The sequence below is a fragment of the Cebus imitator genome, unplaced genomic scaffold (genome assembly GCF_001604975.1).
Source record: "Cebus imitator isolate Cc_AM_T3 unplaced genomic scaffold, Cebus_imitator-1.0 Scaffold321, whole genome shotgun sequence".
Classification (NCBI taxonomy): Eukaryota; Metazoa; Chordata; class Mammalia; order Primates; family Cebidae; genus Cebus; species Cebus imitator.
Window position 1 is genome coordinate 2,117,076 of NW_016107636.1, and position 22,726 is coordinate 2,139,801.

Below are 22,726 nucleotides of genomic sequence, written 5' to 3' on the forward strand. Positions count from 1 at the left end.
CACTAAGCTTCCAGGGTTGGGAAGGGGTGAAAGCCATCTCTGTAGTCCCAGGCCATGCCTTTCCCTTGCTGGCTCCAGGGAGGCTGAACAGCTTGGTCCCAAGAGGTATCGCCCAAAACCCAACACGCTGGCTGTGGCAGACTGAGGACAGAGGGCCTCTTCAGGCCAGACCTTGACACATCCCTCCTCACTGGGCAGAGCCTCCCTGCAGGAACTCCAACAACTCCAGCCAGAAGCTCTAATCCCCCTGGGCCTGAGCCCCTAGGGGGAGGGGTAGTCACAGTCTCCAGGGACCAGTAGACTTAGCTTTCCCTCCTGGTATTTCTGAGGAATCCGGGCAGCCCAGATGAATGGGTTTCTCTCCAGTGAAGCACACCCCCTTCACCAAGGAACAGTCTTGAATGAGTCCTGTTCCCTATACCACCCATCTGGGTGAGACTCTCCAACAGGGGTTGTCGGAAACACTACACAGGAGCATTTCTGCTGGCATCAGGTTGGTGCCCCTCGAGGTCAGAGATCACAGAGGAAGGAACAGGCACCCATCTTTGCCGCTCTCCAGCCTCCCCAAGTGAGATCTCCAGGCATGGGAGTGAACCAGATAAACAGGGCCTGAAGTGAACCCCCAGCGAACCACAGCAGCCGTACAGAAGAGGGACCTGACCCTTGTAAGAAAAACAAACAAACAGAAAACAATTGCAACAGCATCAACAACAAAAATTTCCCCAGAACAACCCCATCCAAGGGTCGGCAGCCTCAAGGATTGATACTAGACAAACTCATGAAGATAAGAAAGAATCAACAAAAAAAAGGTTGAAAATCCAAAAGGCCAGAGTGCCTCTTCTCCTCCAAATGATTACAATGTCTCTCCAGCAAGGGTGCAGAACTGGATGGAGGATAAGATGAACGAATTGACAGAAGTAGGCTTCAGAGGTGGGTAATGACAAACACTGCTGAGCTAAAGGAGCATGTTTTAACGCCATGCAAACAAGCTAAGAACCTTGATAAAAGGTTACAGGAGCTGCTAACTAGAATAACAAGTTGAGAGAGGAACATCAATGAGCTGCTGGAGCTCAAAAACACAGCATGAAAACTTCATGAAGAATACACAATTATCAATAGCTGAATTGACCAAGGGGAAGCAAGTATATCAGAGTTTGGAGACCATCATGCTGAAATAAGGCATGCAGACAAGATTAGAAAAAAAAATGAAAAGGAACAAACAGAACCTCTGAGAAATATGGGACTATGTAAAACGACTGAACTTATGATTGACTGGAGTACCTGGGAAAGACAGAATAGAACCAACTTGGAAAACATACTTCAGGATATTATCCAGGAGAACTTCCCTGACCTAACAAGACAGGCTAACATGCAAATTCAAGAAAACAGAGAACTCCACTAAGATACTGCATGAGAAGATTAACCCCAGGACACATAATCATTAGATTCTCCAAGGTTGAAATGAAGGAAAGAAATGTTAGGGGCAGCCAGAGAAAAAGGCAGGGTCACCAACAGAGGGGAAGCCTGTCAGACTAACAGTGGACCTCTCAGCAGAAACCCTATAAGCCAGAAGAGAGTGGGGGTCAATATTCAACATTCTTAAAGAAGATAATTTTCAGCGCAGAATTTCATATTCACCCAAACTAAGCTTTATAAGTGAAGGAGAAATAAAATTACTTCCAGACAAGCAAATGCTTTCATCACCATCAGGCCTGCTTTGCAAGAGCTCCTGAAGGAAGCATTAAATATGGAAAGGAAAAACTGGTGTGAGCCATTGCAAAAACACACCAAAATATAAAGACCAATGACACTATGAAGAAACTGCATCAAGTAGTGTGCAAAACAACCAGCTAGCATCCTGATGACATGATCAAATTCACACATAACAACATTAGCCTAAATGTAAATGGGCTAAGTGCCGTAGTAAAAAGATAAAGACTGGCAGATTGGATAAAGAATCAAGACCCACTGGTGTGCTGTCTTCAGGAGACCCATATGACATGCAAAGACACACATAGGCTCAAAATAAAGGGATGAAGGAAAGCTTATCAAGCAAATGGGAAGAAAAAAAAAAGCAGGGATTTCAATCCTAATCCTAGTCCTTGACAAAACAGACTTTAAACCAACAAAGATCAAAAAAGACAAACACAAAGAAGGGCATTATATCATAGTAAAGGGACCAATTCAAAAAGAAGAGCTAACTATCCTAAATATATATGCACCTAATGCAGGAGCACCCTGATTCATAAAATAAGTTTTTAGATACCTACAAAGAGACTTAGACTTCCACACAATAATAGTGGGAGACTTTAACTCCCCACTGTCAATATTAGACAGATCAACAAGACAGAAAATTAACAAGTACATTCAGGACTTGAGCTCAGCCATGGATCAAGTGGACCTAATAGTCATCTACAGAACTCTCCACACCAAATCAACAGAATTCACATTCTTCTCAGTGGTCCGTGGCACTTATTCTAAAATTGACCACGTAACCGAAAGTAAAGCATTCCTCAGCAAATGCAAAATAACTGGAATCATAACAAACAATCTCACAGACCACAGTGCAATCCAATTAGAACTCAGGCTTAAAAAAACTCACTCAAAACCATACAATTACATGGAAATTGAACAACCTGCTCCTGAATGACTCCTGGGTAAATAATGAAATTAAGGCAGAAATCGAGAAGGTCTTTGAAACCAATGAGAACAGAGAGACAATGAAACTCTGGGACACAGCTAAATCAATGTTAAGAGATAAATTACAGCACTAAATGCCCACATCAGAAAGCTGGAAAGATCCCAAATTGACATACTACCATCAAAATTAAAAGAGCCAAAGAGGCAAGTGGAAGCTAATGAAAAGCTAGCAGAAGACAAGAAATAACTAAGATCAGAGCAGAATTGAAGAAGACAGAGACATGAAAAATTCTCCAAAAACAATCAATGAATCCAGGAGCTGGTTTTCTGAAAAAAATTAACAAAATAGATAGATTGCTAGCTATACTAATAAAGAAGAAATGAGAGAAGAATCAAATGGACACAATAAAAAATAATAAAAGGGATATCACCACTGACCCCACAGAAATACAAACTATCATCAGAGAATACTATAAAGACCTCTATGCAAATAAACTAGAAAATCTAGAAGAAATAGATAAATTCCTGGACACATACACTCTCCCAAGACTAAACCAGGAAGAAGTCCTGAATAGATTCAGAATCCCTGAATAGACCAACAACAAGTTCTCAAATTGAGGCAGTAATTAATAGCCTACAAACCAGAAAAACAAAAAACAAAACAAAACAAAAAACAACCTAGGACCAGATGGATTCACAGCCGAATTCTACCAGAGATACAAAGAGGAGCTGGTACCATTTTTTTCTGAAACTGTTCCAAACAATTGAAAAGGAGGGACTCCTCCCTAACTCATTTTATGAGGACAGCGTCATCCTGATACCAAAACCTGGCAGAGACACAAAACAAAAAGACTTATCCAGCATGATCAAGTCGGCTTCATCCCTGGGATGCAAGGCTGGTTCAGCATACACAAATCAATAAACAGTCCATCACATAAACAGAACCAATGACCTAAATGGCATGATCATCTCAATAGACGCAGAAAAGGCCTTTGAGAAATTTCAACATCCTTCATGTTAAAAACTCTCAACAAACTAGGTATTGATGGAACATATCTCAAAATAATAAGAGCTATTTATGACAAACCCACAGCCAATATCATAGTGAAAGGCAAAAGCTGGAAGCATTCTCTTTGAAAACTGGCACAAGACAAGGATACCCTCTCTCACCATTGCTATTCAACGTAGTATTGGAACTTCTGGCCTGGGCAATCAGGCAAGGGGAAGAAATAAAGGTATTAAAGTAGAAAAAGAGGAAGTCAAATTGACTGTTTTCAGACAACATGATTGTATAGTTAGAAAATCCCATCATCACAGCCCCAAAACTCCTTAAGCTGATAAGCAACTTCAGCAAAGTCTCAGCGTACAAAATCAATGTGAAAAATACACAAGCATTCCTATATTCCAATTATGGAGAAGAGGAGAGCCAAATCATGAGTGAACTCCCATTCACAATTGCTACAAAAAGAATAAAATACCTAGGAATACAGCTAACAAGGGATGTGAAGGACCTCTTCAAGGAGAACTACAAACAACTGCTCAAGGAAATAAGAGAGGATACAAACGAATAAAACAAATTAAAATATAATCCATCCTTATAAATAGGAAGAATCAATATTGTGAAAATGGCCAGACTGCCCAAAGTAATTTGTAGACTCAATGCTATTCCCATCAAACTACCATTGACATTCTTCACAGAAAAAACTACTTTGAATTTCATATGAAACCAAAAGAGAGCCCGTATAGTCGAGAGGCTCCTAAGCAAAAAGAATAAAGCTGGAGGCATTGCTACCTGACTTCAAAGTATGCTATAAGGCTACAGTAACCAAAACAGCATGGTACTGGTGCCAAAACAGATATATAGACCAATGGAACAGAACAGATACCTCAGAAATAACACCACACATCTACAATCATCTGATCTTCAACAAACCTGACAAAAACAAGCAATGAGGAAAGGATTCCCTATTTAATAAATGGTGCTGGGAAAACTGGCTAACCATATGCAGAAAACTGAAACTGGATCCCTTCCTTACACGTTCACGTTCTATAAAAATTAACTCAAGATAGATTAAAGACTTAAAGGTAAAACCCCAAATCATAAAAACCCTAGAAGAAAACCTATGCAATACCATTCAGGACATAAGCATGGGCAAAGACTTCATGATGAAAATGTCAAAAGCAATAGCAACAGAAGTCAAAATTGACAAATGGGATCTAATTAAACTAAGAACTTCTGCACAGCAAAAGAAACTATCATCAGAGTGAACAGGCAACCTACAGAATGGGAGAAAATTTTGCAATCTACCCATCTGAAAAAGGTCCAATATCTAGAATCTACAAGGAACTTAAATTTGCAAGAAAAAAACAACCCCGTCAAAAACTGGGCAAGTATATAACAGCATTTCTCAAAAGAAAACATTTATGTGGCCAAGACACATGAAAAAATGCTCATCATCACTGGTCATTAGAGAAATGCAAATCAAAACCACATTGAGATACCATCTCACACCAGTCAGAATGGCAATTATTAAAAAGTCAAGAAACAATAGATACTGGCGAGGCTCTTGAGAAATAGAAAACCTTTTACACTGTTAATGGGAATGTAAATTAGTTCAACTATTGTGGAACACAGTGTGGCAATTCCTCAAGGATCTAGTACCAGAAATACCATTTGATCCAGCAATCTCATTATTGGGTATATAACCAAAGGAATATAAATTATTCTACTATACAGACACATGCACATGTATTTATATTGAAGCACTATTTATAATAGCAAAGACATGGAACCAACCCAAATGCCCATCAATGATAGACCAGATAAAGAAAATGTGGCACATATACACCATGGAATACTATGCAATCATAAAAAGGAATGAGATCATGTCCTTTGCAGGGACATGGATGAAGCTGGAAGCCATCATCCTCAGCAAACTAACACAGGAACACAAAACTAAATACTGCATGTTCTCATTCATAACTGGGAGTTGAAAAATGAAAATGCATGGACACAGGAATGGGAACAGGACAAACTAGGGCCAGTCAGGGGTTGGAGGATGAGGGGTGGGATAACATTAGGACAAATAGCTAATGCATCGGGGCTTAAAACCTAGATGATGGGTTGATAGGTGCAGCAAACCCCTATGGCACATATATACCTATGTAACGAACCTACACATTTGACACTTATATTCCAGAACTCAAAGTAAAAAAAAGAAATTAGATGTGCTATTCTAGTGAGGACATAAGTGATAAGAAAGCAGAACAGCTCTCTTGCTGATATGGAGCAGGTTTGAATGGTTGGAGTAGAAGATCAAACCAGCCACAATATTCCCTTAAGGGAAGCTGAATCCAGACAGGGCCCTACTCTTTTCAATTCTGTGAAGGCTGAGGGAGGTGAGGAAGCTTCAAAAGAATAGTTGGAAGATAGTAGAGGTTGGTTTGTGAGGTTAAGAAGAGAAGCTGTCTTCATAACATAAGCAGGGGCTGATGCAGAAGCTGTAGCAAGTTATCTAGAAGAGCTAGCTAATTTAGGAAAGTGGCTTCATGGAACAACAGATTTTTTATAAAGATGAAGTAGCTTTCTATTGGATGAAGATGCTGTCTAGGACTTCGATACCTAGAAAGAAGTCAATACCTGGCCTGGCCTCAATGAAGGACAGGCTGAATTTCTTGTTGGGGATAATGCATCTAGTGACTTAAATTGGAAGGCAATGCTTATTACCATGCCAAAAATCCTAGGACCCTTAAGAAATATGCTAAATCTATTCTACCTATGCTCTGTAAATGGAATAAAAAAGTCTGATGGTAGCACACCTGTTTACAGCACGGTCAACTGACTTTTTTAAACCCAGCTTTGAAACCTACTGCTCAGGAAATTTATTTTTTCAAAATATTACTGCTCATGGACAATGCCTGTAGCCACCCGAGCTCTGATGGGATGTATAAGAAGATGAATGTTGTTTTTGTGCCTGCCAATGCAATATTTATTCTGCAGCCATGGATTAAGGAATAATTTCAATTTTTAAGTGCTGTGATTTTTAGAAATCCATTTTATGCAGCTGCCATAGATAGTGATTTCTCTGATGGATCTGGACAAAGTAAACTGAAAATCTTCCGGAAAGGATTTACCATCTAGATGGCACTCACAACATACCAACATTCATAGGGATTTGGAAGACATTGATTCCAACTCTCATGGATGACTTGGAGGGGTTCAAGACTTCAATAGGGAAAGTAACTGCAAATGTGGTAGAAATAGCAAGAGAACGAGGCTTAGAAGTACAGCCTGAAGATGAGACTAAATTGCTACAATCTTATAATAATATTTGAATGAATGAGAAATTCCTTCTTATAAATGAGCAAAGAAAGTTGTTTCTTCCAATGGAATCGACTTCTGGCAAAGATGCTGTGAACACTGCTGAAATGACAATAAATATCCATGAAGTTGATAAACTTTATCAACGAGCATAAACTCAGTTGATAAAGAAGTGGCAGGATTTGAGAGGATCGACTCCAGTTTTAAGAGAAGTTTTACAATAGATAAAATGTTAGCAATAACATTATATACAACAGGGAAATCTTTTGTGAAAGAAAAAATCAATTGACGTGCCAGAATTCATTGTCTTATTTTATGAAATTGCCACGGTCACCTCAATCATCAGCAGCCATCATTCTGACTGGTCAGCAGCCATCAACTTGGAGGCAAGACCCTCTAGAAGCAGAAAGAGGGTGACTTGCTGAAGGCTCAGTTGATTGTTAGCATTTTTTTTTTTAGCAATAAAGTATTTTAAAATTAAGGTACATACCTTTTCTAGACGTGATGTTATTGCACTTTTAATAGGCTACCGTATAATGTAAACATAACTTTTATATATACTGGGAAGCCAAAAAATATGTGACTTGCTTTATTGGGTTATTTGCTTTATTGAGCTTCTATTTGGTCTGGAACAAGACCTGTAATATATCTGAGGTATGCCTGTAATTGAAACCACGAGAGTGACTGAGATTATTCTGGGAGAGTCTGCAGAGCAAGAAGAGCAGTGAGCCTTTTATAAATGCAGTGATGGGCATTTAAAGTAATCATCTTTCTGTTTTACCAATGAGAAAATTGAGGCCTGGCACCAGAGAGAGATTGGGATTTTCCTACATAGCTGAGAAGGGGACACTAGAACTTGAAACTAGGCTTCCTGATTCCAAGTCACTGTTCCTTCTATTATATTGATCTCAAAATAACACTTCTAATTTAGGGGAAACTTGCAGGCAGTTTGCTTTAGAATGCCTCTGGAGATAATCCAATTCTTGATATATGTCTTTTTTGTCTGAATTCTGTAGAAACAAATTTCTCAATTATTTTATCCACATTTATATTGTTCTAGGATGAGAGTTACTATAAAAATATTAGGTAAAAATTCTTTGATTCTAAGTCCATGGTAGGTTTATGTAAAACTCCACAAATCTATAACTCTTATACCTTTATGAAATGATTAGCAGATCAAGTCTGTTATTTGCACCCATTAAGAAAGAGCACAGGAGCTTTTGGGCATATAAGCAGAGACTGAATGTCAGGGCGTTGCTGTAGTCACAGAAAAGAACTTGGTATCGTTAGTACCTGTTTTAATCACTTGTCTAACCGTAGAGAACAGTAGCACAGATTCTACCATGTTAGGGCAGTAGTGGTGATCTATGAAATAAGTTTTATTTACTCCTGAATAACTGTTGTTAACTCAGTCATTTTTATATTTTTGTTTTCCATAGAAACTGACTTATGCAAAGGAAACTGTAAGCAGGTGAGTGTCTCTTTTTCCCGGAATTCATGTTTGGCAACACAGATGTGTCATAACCTAATTCAAGACTCACTCCAAATTTAATGGTGCCTTTCTCTTCTCTTGCCAGTTCGCAATGACCAGGCCTGTAGATCAGTCCCAAATGTTTTTCCTCGTTCCCAGGCTACCTTTATTCCAGACCACTACCACGGCCACTGTGCATGTTTGTTGTCTGACCTTATTATGAGCCAAACTTGCTCCTCTCTTAGATAAGAAAACAGATTTATGGTTTATATGGAATGACCTACTGTTGTCGAGGTTTAAAGGCTAATGATGAAATTGTTCTGAAATGGTACACCACAGTGGAGGATAGGTTATTAAATGATGGGTGGTGCTATGGATCAACTTATTGACTATTGATGATTATGGTCTTGAAACATAAGAATAGCATAACCTTGATGAATCTATCAGTATTATGATTCTTGACTGTTCACCGTTGGGCTTAGGGCTAAGGTTGTTTCCGTCTTCTGGGAAGCAGTAGCACAAAAAAGATCACAAAAGTTAAGGGATTTTGAGCCTATAGGGGCTAAAGCTTTCCAATTCTATTTATCCTCAGGGTATCTAAACTATAATAGCATGCAGGTAGTTATACAGGAAAGTACTACTAGAGCGTACAATCCAGGTCAGAGTCCAAAATTTTGCCTCACATTAGAAAGAAGGACGGATTGAAAAACCAAGTAGGTGAGTCAGTGTCCAGAGATTCAGCCTGGGCAGCAGAGTCAGGGAATATTTGGAATATATGTGTGGGTGGTAGTGGGGTGTATCCTGGTTTCAAATTGAACACAAGTGAGTAGGAGAGAAGTGGGGCTCTGTTGGTCTTATTCATACAGCCAATGCCACTGAGTCTATACCAGGGCGTGGGATGGAGCATTTACTTAAATATGGGGCCATGTGGTCTTTTATTCCGTTTTATATTTTATATTTATTTAGAGACAGGGTCTTGCTCTGTCACCCGGGCTGGAATGTGGTAGCATGATCATAGCTCACTGCAGCCTTGACCTCCCAGGCTTACGTGATCTTCCACTTCAACCTCCCAAGTAGTTGGGACTACAGGCACACACCATCACGCCCAGCTAATCTTTTTGTATTTTTTGTAGAGACAAGGTTTTGCCATGTTGCCCAAGCTAGTGTTGATCTCCTGGGCTCAAGCAATCAGCCGGCCTCAGCCTCCCAATGTGTTGGGATTGATTATAGGCGTGAGCGACTGCGCCTGGCTGGGTGGGGCTTCTTCACCACAGAGGCAGAGCTCAGAGATTCCTTGGGATTCCCATTGCAACAGACAGTGAACTAAACATCTGTAAATCTGTAGTTCCGATGATAGAACTAGAAGGAATCTTAAAGGTCGCCTCATCCAACTTTCACAGTCTATTGGCTCAATAACTTTTCTAAGCTCTCTTTCAGTTCATTGTGCCCAAAGCTATATCAATCATTTCCTCACAAATCTGCTTCTTTCTTTGTTCCTCTCATCAGTGAATGAATGGTATTATCATTCATCTAGTTGCTCATATTATTTTCTCTTGCTCTCTCCCTTCCTTCTCTTCTCCTAATTATCTCTTGATTCCGTCCATTTCTTTCTGCCCTCACAGTCCCTACCCTAATTCACATGATCAACACTTGTTTCCTGGTACAAAGCCTTGCCAAGAGGCCTCTCTACTTCCTTCTGAGCCCTCCTCTCCACCCTGGCCACAAATCTTCAAAAGAATAAATTTGATCATGTTCCTCTCCTCTAAAAGACAATTTAATAGTTCCTCATTGCTTTTAAGATCAAAATTAACATGGCCCGCAAGGCTCTTCACTGTTGGGCCTGTGCCCAGCCTCATCTGTCTCAGTTTCCTTCTTAAACTGTATGGTTCAGCCATACTCTTTTTTTAGAGTACTCTTGGGCCATTATGTTTCCATATATGTTGCCGGGCTAACTCACATTGCTTTTTAAATTTCATCCTTTCCATCATTTCCTCTAGGAAATCTTCCACGATGCATGATCCCCTCCACCAGAAAATCTGGATTTACTCTTGCTCACCTTTATATTTATAGGGCCTCAAACACTGCTTGGCTCATAATAAGTGCCAAGTTATATAGATAAATACAGACAGTCCCCAACCTCTGATGGCTCAGTGATTTTTCGACTTTACAATGGTGCAAAAGTGGTACGTATTCAATAGAAATTGTACTTTGAGTACCCATACAACCATTCTGTTTTTCATTTTCAGTACAGTATTTAAGAAATGACGTGAGATATTTAGTACTTTATTGTAAAATAGGCTTTGCATTAGATGACTTTGCCCAACTATAGGCTAATATCAGTATTCTGAGCATGGTTAAGGTAAGCTAGGCTAAGTTTTGATGATGGGTAGGTTAGATGTTTCAGTGCATTTTTAACTTAACAGTATTTTCAAGTTACGATGGCTTTATTGGGAAGTGACCCCATCGTTAAGTTAAGTAGCATCTGGAATTATGAGATGAACGAGTGAATAGCTATCACACAGCTAGTGAATGGTGGCACTAAGATTTGATTTCAGATTCTCTGACACCATTTTAGGGCTTTATACTGTCTCTCATGTATGTTTAAAATCTGTTCACAGCCTTAGACTATAACTTCAGAAATAAAAAAACACTGTAAATGCATCCATCTTATAGGGCAGATTGCTTTTACTGGAATAATAAGCTGTGAAATAGTTGTGAGCCTAGTCTTACAGGTCTGGAAGAAGGATCACACTTTGCTATGGTTGAATAACATTTATTATTAAATATATTTTGGGAGAGGGCTCTGTCAGCTCTTATATAACCCAAGGTCATCTAGATTATCAGATTATCATTTATCCCATACTTCTGGCCTGAGTCAAGGGCCAGAGTGTAACTTTATTGAGGCCACAAAATCTTTTTGTTTGAAAAAATAGATTGTGAAACTTTGAACAACTTTGAACAAGCGGTGAAGAGTTAATTGCATGAATACTCATGTATGTGTAGGAAGCAAATTCTTATGAAACAAAATGTAGACCATGCTAAGGGGTAAGTGCACTGCTGTGAAAGAGTAATGAGTTTGAAACTTGGAGAGCGGTGAAGCAACATTCTCAAACATGTAATAGCATTTTTACATTTATTGATTGCACACAGTACACTACTTTACATATATTATTTAATTCTCTGAGTTTAACCCTCTGAATTATGTACTTTTACTATCTTTTTTCGATAGATGAAGAAACAGTATTAGAGTTGAAATAACTCAAGGTAATCCAGCTCATCTGATTCTTAAGCATCTGGTTTTTAACCTCTATTAATACTGACTTTTACTATATAAAATATGTTACCTCACTTAATTTTTACAACCACCACCAAAAACCTAAGTTAGTAACACCCTTACAGGAATCCAAAATATGAATAAAATCAGTACTTGCACAAAATATCTAAAGCCTGATTCTTCCTGAAAAACCTACCATGTAGCCTTTAGCAGGTTTCTGCAAGATACTGGCAAATGAATTAAAAAAAGTATTGTACTCATGTTTGTAACCTTAGTAGATAACATTCTTGAAGAAATGAATTGTGTTTTAGGATTCCGTGTAAGCTCTACATTAACTAGCACCAAACTTGTATGTAGTATAATCTTAATAGGTACAGTTTGTATTGCTTTGGTTGATTTTGTTTAACCAATCAGACCAATATCAAGATATACTTGTGTTGGAAGTATGTATGTATACATAAGTGTGTGTATATGCATATGTGCACACACATACACACACACATAGAGAGAGGAAGGAGAAATCAATTCAAAAGGATGACTTTTAAAAAATTTAGTTTTTATTTTAGATATAGGGGTACATGTATAGGATTGTTACATGGGTGTATTGGTCCCAGGTAGTGAGCATAGTACCCAGTATGTAGTTTTTCAACCCACACCCCCCTGCCCTCTAGTAATCCACAGTGTCTATTCTTCCCGTGTTTATATCCATATATGCTCAGTGTTTACCTCTCACTTATTAGTGAAAACATGCAGTATTTGGCTTTCTGTTCCTGAATTAATTCACTTGGGATTATGGCCTCCAATTCCATCCATGTTGCTGCAGAGAATATGAGTTCATTCTTTTTTCTGGCTGCATAGTATTCCACGGTGCATATGTACCATATTTTCTTTATCCAATCCACCATGATAGGCACCTCTATGATTCCATGTTTTTGCTATTATGAATAGCTAGTGAGAACATGTGAGTACATGTGTCTTTTTGATTTAATGATATGGGATTGCTGGTTCAAATGGTAGCTCTGTTTTAAGTTCTTTGAGAAATTTCCAACTGCTTTTCACAGTGGCTGAACTAATTTACTTTCCCACCAATAGTATATAAGTATTTCCTTTTCTCTGCAACTTCAACAACATCTGGTACTTTCTGACTTTTTAATAGCCATTCTGACTGGTGTGGGATGGTGTTTCATTGTAGTTTTGATTTACATTTCTCTGAGGATTACCGATGCTCAGCATTTTTTCATATATTGACCTCATATGTTTTCTTTTGAGAAGTGTCTGTTCATGTCCTTTGACTACATTTTTAATGGGTTGTTTGTTTTTTGCTTGTTGATTTGTCTAAATTCTGGATATTAGGCCTTTGTCAGATGCAGAGTTTGTCAATATTTTCTTCCATTCTGTAGGTTATCTGTTTGGTTTGTTGATTGTTTCTTTTGCTATACAGAAGCTCTTTAGTTTAATGAGGTCCCATTTGTCAATTTTTTGTATTGTTGCAATTGCTTTTGCGGGCTTGATTATCAATTCTTTGCAAAGGCCAATGTTGAAAAGGGTATTTTCTAAGTTTCCTTCTAGACTTTTTATAGTTTGAGGTCTTACATTTAAATCTTTAATCCATTTTTAGTTAATTTTGGAATATGATAAGAGATAGGGTTCCAGTTTTTTTTTCTTCTGCATATGGCTGGACAGTTATCCCAGCAGCATTTATTGCATGGGGAGTCCTGTCCCCATTATTCATTTTTGTCAGCCTTGTCGAAGAGGACATGGTTGTAGGTGTGAAGCTTTGTTTCTGAGTTTTCCATCCTGTTACATTGGTCTATGTGTCTGTTTTTGTACTAGTACCATGCTGTTTTGGTTACTGTAGGATTATAGTATTGTTTGAAGTAGGATAGTGTGATGCCTATAGCTTTGTTCTTTTTGCTTAGGATTACTTTGGCTATTCAGGCTCCTTTTTGGTTCCACATGAATTTTAAAGTAGTTTTTTTCTAATTTTATGAAGAATGACAGTGGTAGTTTGATGGGAATAGCATTGAATCTGTAAATTGCTTTGGACAGTATGGCCATTTTAATGATATTGATTCTTCCAATACATGAGCATGGGACTTTTTTGATTGATGTAGCTTTGAGTGTGGCCAAGGTGGCCACACTGTAAATTTTGCAAAGGCTACATTTCCTTGTTAATTAATCATGGATACAGCTAATTAGATTTTGTTCCATTAGGTTCTGTGTTAGTATACCCTGAAAATAACACAGAATTCCTGAAAACCTAACTTCAGACCTTACTGGATTTCATCATTCCAAGAGGAAAAATTTAGATTTGTATTTTTTCCTGCTAAGAGATGTATTTCTTGCATAATATATCCACTAATAAATACCTGATCACAGTGCACCTCCTTCACAACTACTAGGAGGTGATTAGAGAAAGAGGGGAAATAAATGAAAGTCTGTGAATTGGCTAAAGCAGAATGGGTTTTCTCTGGAGCAGCCTCAAATTGATCATCTCATTCATTTCCTTGGGTTCTCCTGCCTGCTGATTCAAACTGTCCCATCTTTCTGTATATCAGCTGGAAACAAACACCTTCATTCTCTTCTTTACCATCCCAACTACCAAAAGGAATTTTTACAAAGAAAGATAGAATGATTTTTCCCACGTGAAGAGAAAGGCACTCACATAGTGTGAGTGTGTGTATCTACAAATGTTGAGGCAGTATAATTTCCAAGCATTCAAAGTGCTAATGTGCACTTGCATGTTAAAACATCATAAAGATGCTAAAGAGAAGGGAGATGACACTTTTTCTTCATTATCTTGTCATAGAATTAGGCTGGTAGATTTCATCATAGACCACTATGAGAGGTCAACCATAATTTATTTTTCTGGATTTGATATTGAAGCATGCCATTTCACCCTAAACCTGGGCCTAATAACTAAAAATACTAACATATCTGCAGTTACTTAGAATATTGTGAAAAGCTTCTTACTCACAAGAATGAATAATGGTATTTGAATAACTGTACTCAATAATCACCTAATCAGAGGCATTTTAATTAAATTAAAAAATTAGCTAATACTAATATAGCAGTTATAGGCCAGACATTGTTCTAGGTACTTTATTACTTATATTAACTTAGTTAATCCTCTATCCAATATAATGAGGTAGGTATTAATATTATCCTTCTCTTAAAGAGAAGGAAATTAAGGCATAGAGAGTTTAAGGGACTTGTCCAAGGTCACAAAGCCAGTATTCAACCCCTATACTATAATGCATATCTATTTAAATTATTTGAATATTTACATCATTCAGAGATTAAAAAATTTGTTGTGCGTATATGTGCGTGAATGAGAAAGACAAACATGAAGAATGAAAAAAAGTATTTAAATGGTTTCTATAATTTACATACAAAAAGGCCAGACTTTATCACTGCACCATATATCCATGTAATAAAATGGCACTCGTACCCCCTAAATGTATCAAAATTTATAAGAATTTAAAATTCAAAATGATATAATGAACTCTTGTATAGCTCTTTGTACTAATTTCAAAATCTTATGTGCTGAAATTAAAAGGAGTTAGCTTCAAATAAACAAAGATTGTATAAATCTTTGTACCAGTTTCAAAATCTTATCTGCTGAAATGAAAAGGAGCTAACTTAAATAAAGATTTAAAAAGCGACTACTTTATATTAGATAGACTTCTTTGTGATAATGTTTCTTAAACAATCAGTAGTCAGCCTGTTGAATATGTACCATGTGGCCTGGCTATGAGCCCATGCAAAGAGGCAGAATACGAGAGATTGACATTTTAGTGTCTGTCTCATCAACAACTTGTTCTAAATCTTGGTTGTTTCACTTTATGTAAAAATGTCTGTTTCTCAGGTGTTAGGAAAACATCAAATGATCAAGAATAGGATTCCTAGAAGAGCAGGAAGTCTATGTCTTTCTGTGTCTGTAGCGCATTCAGTGAGAGTAGGGGCAGAACGCACGGCTCCCTGTGCGTCTTCCTATCAGGGATGTGGCCTAGTGCAGGGTTACCCTTGTGGCGCACACTGGCAGTACTCTTGGGGGAAAGATGGACCAGTAGAGGGATGCTGGTGATAGTCCCTGACCTCTTATGAGATGACATATCCCCAACTCTGCCATCATCCCCTACACATCTGCATGTATAGACGTATAGAGCTTTATATTTTAACAAGATTCTTTTTCCACATTTAATTCTCACAATTACCCTATGAAACTTTACAGAGTGAAATTCTCTGACATTCACGAAACTTAACAGGACTTGTTTACAATTCCAGTCATTAAGTGACAGAAAAATGGAACTATCAAATTTGTTAAGAGTCTCTGGGACATTCTAGCAATGTCAACAAAAGGAAGTTAACTAATTTGATGGTTGTGGTTTATTAGGAACCAAGAATTCTGTAATGGTTCTATTTTTTACACTTTTGTTTCTTTGAAAAAAGGTCAAATCATGAACTGTCTCAGACATAGAGACAAACATTAAGCCTACTCAGACTCTGGCCCTCTCAAACTTGGGCTCCAGGAGATGATGGTAACAGCGGTAAGCAGATGGCATTGGAAGTGCATCAGATCCTGTGTGCACAGCTAGGACAAGGAATTTCACTCTTTTAGAAACTGCTAGGCACAGATTTTGAGTTTGTCCTAAATATACATGAATTTGTTTAATGTCTATCCAAGACGTACATGCATTCTCCTTTTGCCATTCAAATAATTTTGGTGGGTTTTTTTTGGTTGTTGTTTATATTGATAAATCTTGATTTAGTTTCTTGAATTGAATATTGGAATTTGTTTACCAGTAAAAATATTGATTCATTGGATTTATTAAAGCAATGGGCCTCTTTTAGTGGAAAGTATTCTACTCTCAGGGACGGTTTACTAAGAATAGCACTGGATTGAGTGTCAAGAGCCTTTTTCTTTTTGCTTCTACCTGGCTACTTTGGTTTTGGATAAATCACTTAATCTGATGCAATGTTTTCATCAATAACCTGAGAACATGGAAGACAACTCTTATTTATGATGACATCTCTACCTGAATGTCATGTAGACATTTCAAACTCAACACATCCACAGTTGAACTCCTGATTCTCCCACGTCCCCAGCCCAATTAACTCTGCATTTCTATTGGTGGCAACTTTATCAAGTCTGTCATGCAGACCGAAACTTTGTGATCATGCTTTATATTTCCATTTCTCCCACACCTGACATCCAACTATCAAAAAATTATGTTGCCTGGAGATTCCAAGTATATCTAGAATCTGATCACTTTTCATCATTTTCACTGCTCGCACCCTGGTCTGACCATCTCTTATTTTTAAAATCGTTTCTTAACATGTCTAACCTTTTCCCAATTTCAACACAGCAGCCAGAATGATTTTGTTATTTTTCTTATTAGTCTATATATTTGTCAGCAAAGTAAATTTAATTATTTGCTTAAAATGGTGCTTATCAAACTTTTCTCCCGAAGTCCTCAGTGGCAGAAAATATGGGCAGTATAGCTTGGAGTTTTTTTTGTCTTGCGTTTGCAAATCCAAATTTCCCTTTCTTTTCTTAAGACTTCATGCAGTCTTAGGAGAATCGCTTGAACCCAGGAGGCGGAAGTTGCAGTGAGCCGAGATCTGGCCATTGTACTCCAGCCTGAGCAACAGAGTGAGACTCTCTCAAAAAAAAAAAAAAAAGACTTCATGCACTCTTTTGTATTTTTCTATGTAATATGTCAGTATGTATTTTATACAAAGTGATTTTTTTTTTTTGTCCCAGCTTCTCAGAAGGCCAAGGTAGGAGGATCTCTTGAGCCTAGAAGCTTGAGGGTGCAGTGAGCTATGATTGCACCACTATGCTCCAGCCTGGGTGACAAAGTGTGACCCTGCCTCTCAATAAACAAACAAACATAAAAGTAGATCTCCAGGATGGTAAAAAATTAGAAATTGCAGTTGGAAGATGACGGGCAGGGGCACAGTCAGAAATGACATAGTGCATATAGACTTGCACTAAATAACCATTTGCATTTCTTAAGTTTGGAGTCATGTGGGTGTATTGTTTAATAAATAAAAATTTAAAAATAAAAAAACTCGGAAGTTAAAGTGAAGGAGAGGTCAGGACTGAAAAAGTAAGTTTGGGAGTCAGGTGGTGTTGAAGACAAGGGAGTAGGTGTGAGTGGGAACTTCTAGGAGCCGGGACACAGTGGTAATCAGGTCATCAAGATCGGAGGGATTTTGTTTGTTTTTGTTTTTAATCAGCCAATCAGAAGCAGCAAGCTTAATACTCTGTTGGGCCATAGCTTAGACTCTTAACAGACAAGAGTTAACTGAGTTTGAAGAATGATTTAGAAGGCGCTAGGAGAGACTCTCGCCACCTGAGTAATCCAGGAAACATTTATCCTGCAGAGATGCTTGAGGTAAACCTTTCTTGTAGCTAGTAATAGAAACATGCCAGAGTGATTCACAGCCTCATTTCTCCTAGAAGCAACTGGCTCAAGCATTTTAGTAAGAAGCCAAGGCAGATAAGCCACGGCATGGAACTTACCTATGCATCACTTGGTTTCTTTAATAAAGTGATTTATTTACTCAAATGTCACACAAAATGGAAGCTTTAGAAACAGAGCCAAGTCTACCCTCTGGCTTCTGGCAATCTACTGTATAGTCTGCATATAGGTACCATGTTGGAAAGAGTCTTAGAACAAACAAACTTATGGGGTTTATCCAAAAACTTTCTATGAAAACAAAACAGCTGCATCATATAGTTCGTTCTACTATGACACGGTATCTTATTTCCTGAAAATCGTTGAAAATCATGTGATAAAATCTACAGGGGCAATGGGAATAATACAGTTAGGGGCACAATACCCCAAAACTTTGTCAACAATACATTTTTTAAAAAAAGAAACCTAGTGGCTGGCGCAGTGGCTCACGCCTATAATCCTGGCGCTTTAGGAAGCTGAGGCAGGCAGATTCCTTGAGGTCAGGAGTTCAAGACCAGCCTGGCCAATATGGTGAAACCCCATCTCTACAAAAAAATCATTAGCTGAGCGTGGTGGCATGCACCTGTAATCCTGGCTGCGTGGGAGGCTAAGCAGAAGAATTGCTTGAATCCAGGAGGCAAAGGTTGCAGTGAGCCGAGATTGTGCCACTGCCCTCCACCTGGGCAGCAACAGAGTGAGACTCTATCATAAAACAAAACAAAACAGAAAGGACCCTAATAAAAATAGTGGCGCAGTTTACATATCCTCATGTGGTTAAGAAATACACAGATACTATAATAAATATGTCACTTAACCTTGATGGATTTCTGATATTTGCTTGTAAACTCAGACAGTGGAAAGATTGTAGCTTGTAAATGATGGTAGAGTGATGAAAGGAGAGTTATGTGCACAAGGATGGAAAGTTGTAACACCGTGTGAGGGTGGGTGTGGTTCGTAACTCATGCGTGAACTGAGGCAGCTGGAAGATGTCTGAAGGTGTATAGGTAAAGGAGCAATCTGCATTGTGCTCAACTGCTTCTTAATGTATTAATCATGTTGAAACAAATTCACAAATAAATAGCATAGCAGAACTGACTGTATCATGTATCGCTCTTGATAAGTCGTGGCCTATACTAGGTGTTATAGGGGACACAAGATAGTCACCATTCTTAGAAAATAAGGCATATAAAGAAATAACAACATATATGCACTAAAATATAGTGAATTTTGAAAATTTAAAAATTTGTATCCTGCCTGAAACTAGGGCAGACCAGGCTGGAGTGGGGTGGGGACTGCCGGCTGTGGGAGGTGCTGAAGGGAGTGACACGGGGCTGGCTCACACTGGGAGTGACACCGTAGGAGTGGCCTGAGAGTTTACTCAGCCTATCTTTCTCCAATTTAATATTACCGTCATCCATTAAACCCCTATTTGTCCCTGTTTCCTTGGATCACAGAACCAAATACAGGTATTGATTGACTTACGACCTATGCAACTTACAACCATTCGACTTTACAACCACAATCGCTAGCCACAACTGCTCCTCGTCTGGCAGCGCAAACGTTGCCCAGCTGGGCGTACGACAGTGCGGACCGGCTTCCGGCAGCACTACCATCACCGCGTGCACCATTTCAACTGTACATATAGCCTACTCAACTTACGACCAAATCATGTTACGACCGGTCTGCCAGTCCCAATCGTGGTCGGAAGTCGAGCACTAGCTGTACATATTTTTTCAGCAAATGTTTTATTCTGTTTGAGATGACATGTGTCACTACTCCATTAACTCCTGTTTCCACTATTCAAATTTGTTTTTATCATGTTTTTGAGATTAGTTTTGTGTTGTCTGTGTAAAGAGATTCTCATAGTAGTTTTCTACTGCTGCTTTAACTAATTAGTCTAACCTTGGCAGCTTAAAACAACATAGATTTATTATCTTATAGTTCTGTAGTTCGGAAGCCTCCTTCAGGTCTCCAAGGATCAGCAGGGCTGTGTTCCTTTTTAGAAGCTATAGGGGAGGATCTGTTTTCTTGCCTTTTCTAGCTTCTACAGACCAACCACATTTCTTGGGTCATTGCCCCCTTCCATCTTCAAAGCCAGCAATGGCCGGTGGAGTCTCTCCCACGTCCCATCACTCTGACTTTCTTCTGTCTCCGTCTTCCACATGAAACAGTCCCTGTGATTACATGGAGCCTACTGGGTAACCCAGAATACTCTGCCTATTTTAAGATCTGCTGATTAGCAAGCTTAATGCTACTTGCAACCTTAATTCCCCTCTTTGGGGATTAAGATATGGACCTCTTTGGGAGGCTCGTATTCTGCCAATCACCGTTCTCTGTAATTTAAATTGCAGACCTCGATGCAAACTCTAGTACATCTGCTAATGTGTGTCTTACACCAAACACTCTGCTATATCCTATTTTGAACGTTTCCTGCTATCATTTGCCAACTCTTAAAAAGAACATTTTCTGCCTGTATTCAGGACCTTACATTCTGTCTTTCCTCTTAGAAACCGCTGCCTGTCATTGTTCTCTCTTTCTCCTGAGTCTCCAACTTCTTTCTTTACTAACTCTTTCCCATTAGTATTTAAACATATTCAAGTCCCCCTCATGTTACCTATTTTTAAAAAGGCCTTCCTATAGCATTTGTCTCCATTGTAGCCAGACATCTTGAAAGAACGTCCACTTAGCTCCGGTCACTGCTTAAACTCCTGCCGTCTGGTTTTACTGCTCCATCCTCATAACCAGTGCAAGGCTCAGCCTAGGACATGTGCTAACTAAATATTTGTTAAATTAATAACAGAATTCCTGCCTAAGCACCCAAGTCTATTATCAGGTCTCTGGTAATATTCTCAAAATAAGGACTGCTCTTTGGGATAGTGTGTGTGTGTGTGTGTGGTGTGTGTCTCAATTAATTTACATTTATAGTTGAGATTACCCATCATGGATCATGAATATATATATACATTTTCTTTTTGTGATGGAGTTTTGCTCTGTTGCCCAGGCTGGAGTGCAGTGGCCTGATCTTGGCTCACTGCAACCTACACCTCCTTGTTCAAGCAATTCTCCTGCCTCAGCCTCCCGAGTAGCTGGGATTACAGGCATGCAGCATTACACCCAGCTAATTTTTGTATTTTTTTAGTAGAGACAGGGTTTCACCATGTTGGCCAGGCTGGTCTCGAACTCCTCACCTCAAGTGATCCACCCACCTTGCCTTCCCAAAGTGCCAAAATGCTGGGATTACAAGCGTGAGCTAGAGTGCCTGGTCTCTATATATATTTTTTTCAGCAAATTTTTTATTCTGTTTGGGATGACTTGTGTCACCATCCCATTAACCCCTGTGTGTGCGTGTGTGTGTGTGTGTGTATGTGTGGGTGTGTATGTGTGTGTGTGTGTGAGATGGAGTTTCGCTCTCGCTGCCCAGGCTAGACTGCAATGGTGCAATCTTGGCTCACTGCAATTTCTGCCTCCTGAGTTCAAGCGATTTTCTTGTCTCAGCGTCCTGAGTAGCTGGGATTACAGGCATGCGCCACCACACCCGGCTAATTTTTTGTATTTTTAGTGTAGATGGGGTTTCTCCATGTTGATCAGGCCGGTCTTGAACTCCCGACCTCAGGTGATCCACTTGCCCAGCCTCCCAGAGTGCTGAGATTACAGGTGTGAGTCACGGCACCTGGCTAACCCCTGTTTTATAGTTGTTTAGCATTTCATACTTTTTAGGATGCTTCTGCATATAATATATTATGTAGTTTTTGTCAACACCTTTGTGAAATAGGCAGGCATAGAGGTGTTTTTGTTTTAAAGGTTAAGCTATTGAGGCCCAGAGCAACTAAGGTCTTTCCCCAAATCACATGCAGAGTTAATGATACAACTGGGACTAGCTCTCAGGTTTCTTAACTTCTTCCTTGCTTTGAGTTCTTTTGCTGTCACGTGCTATTATAGTGACATATTCAAGAACAAAGCAAAGTATGGAAGATCACCAAGGGGAGTAGGAATCTGCATATGAACCTGTGCTTGGCTTGTTTTACAATGTCTTTAAGTGTTCTCTGTGGCTGGGAGCATCTCTGGACACATGTTGACATGATTAGGTAGTAGTGGTGAAGAATGAATAATGTGCTGGGCGAACTGAGGAAAGGAGATAGTAAGGGGCTGGTGTTATTGGTATTAAGCTAAAGGTCTTAGCTGAACAGCTTCAATTTCGTGGTTTGACTTAGAAATGAAGTAGTATTTCTGTTTCCAAACTCAACACACCTCTGTGTCCCAGTACTGTTACGAGTGACATTTTAAGGGATCCCTGCAGGAGGCATACTTAATGAAAACTTGTAAAAGATTTCTTGTTGTTAAGTGTTCTCAGCTGTCTCTTGAAAGGAGAGTGGGTGGGTGACGGATTAAGAGTTGAAGTGTAGGCAAGTGGTTTAAATTATTGAGAGTTTCTTACTTATCGCTATTAAAATAATGTTATTTTGAATTCAGCAAGGTGAAATGTAGTTCAGCTGAAGTTATCGAACTTCTGCATTCTGAATGCTTGCTTAGTTAGAGAATTAGCCTAAATTTGA

General features: G+C 38.9%; 1 protein-coding gene across 1 annotated transcript in view; it reads left to right on the forward strand.

The window, feature by feature from the left end:
* IMPG2 (interphotoreceptor matrix proteoglycan 2) overlaps positions 1 to 22,726 on the forward strand; it is a 111,291-nt gene that overhangs the window by 19,184 nt on the left and 69,381 nt on the right. The window contains exon 4 of the mRNA XM_017504354.2: positions 8,401 to 8,432. Coding sequence (XP_017359843.1) covers positions 8,401 to 8,432 — 32 coding nt within the window. The remainder of the gene's footprint in view (positions 1 to 8,400; positions 8,433 to 22,726) is intronic.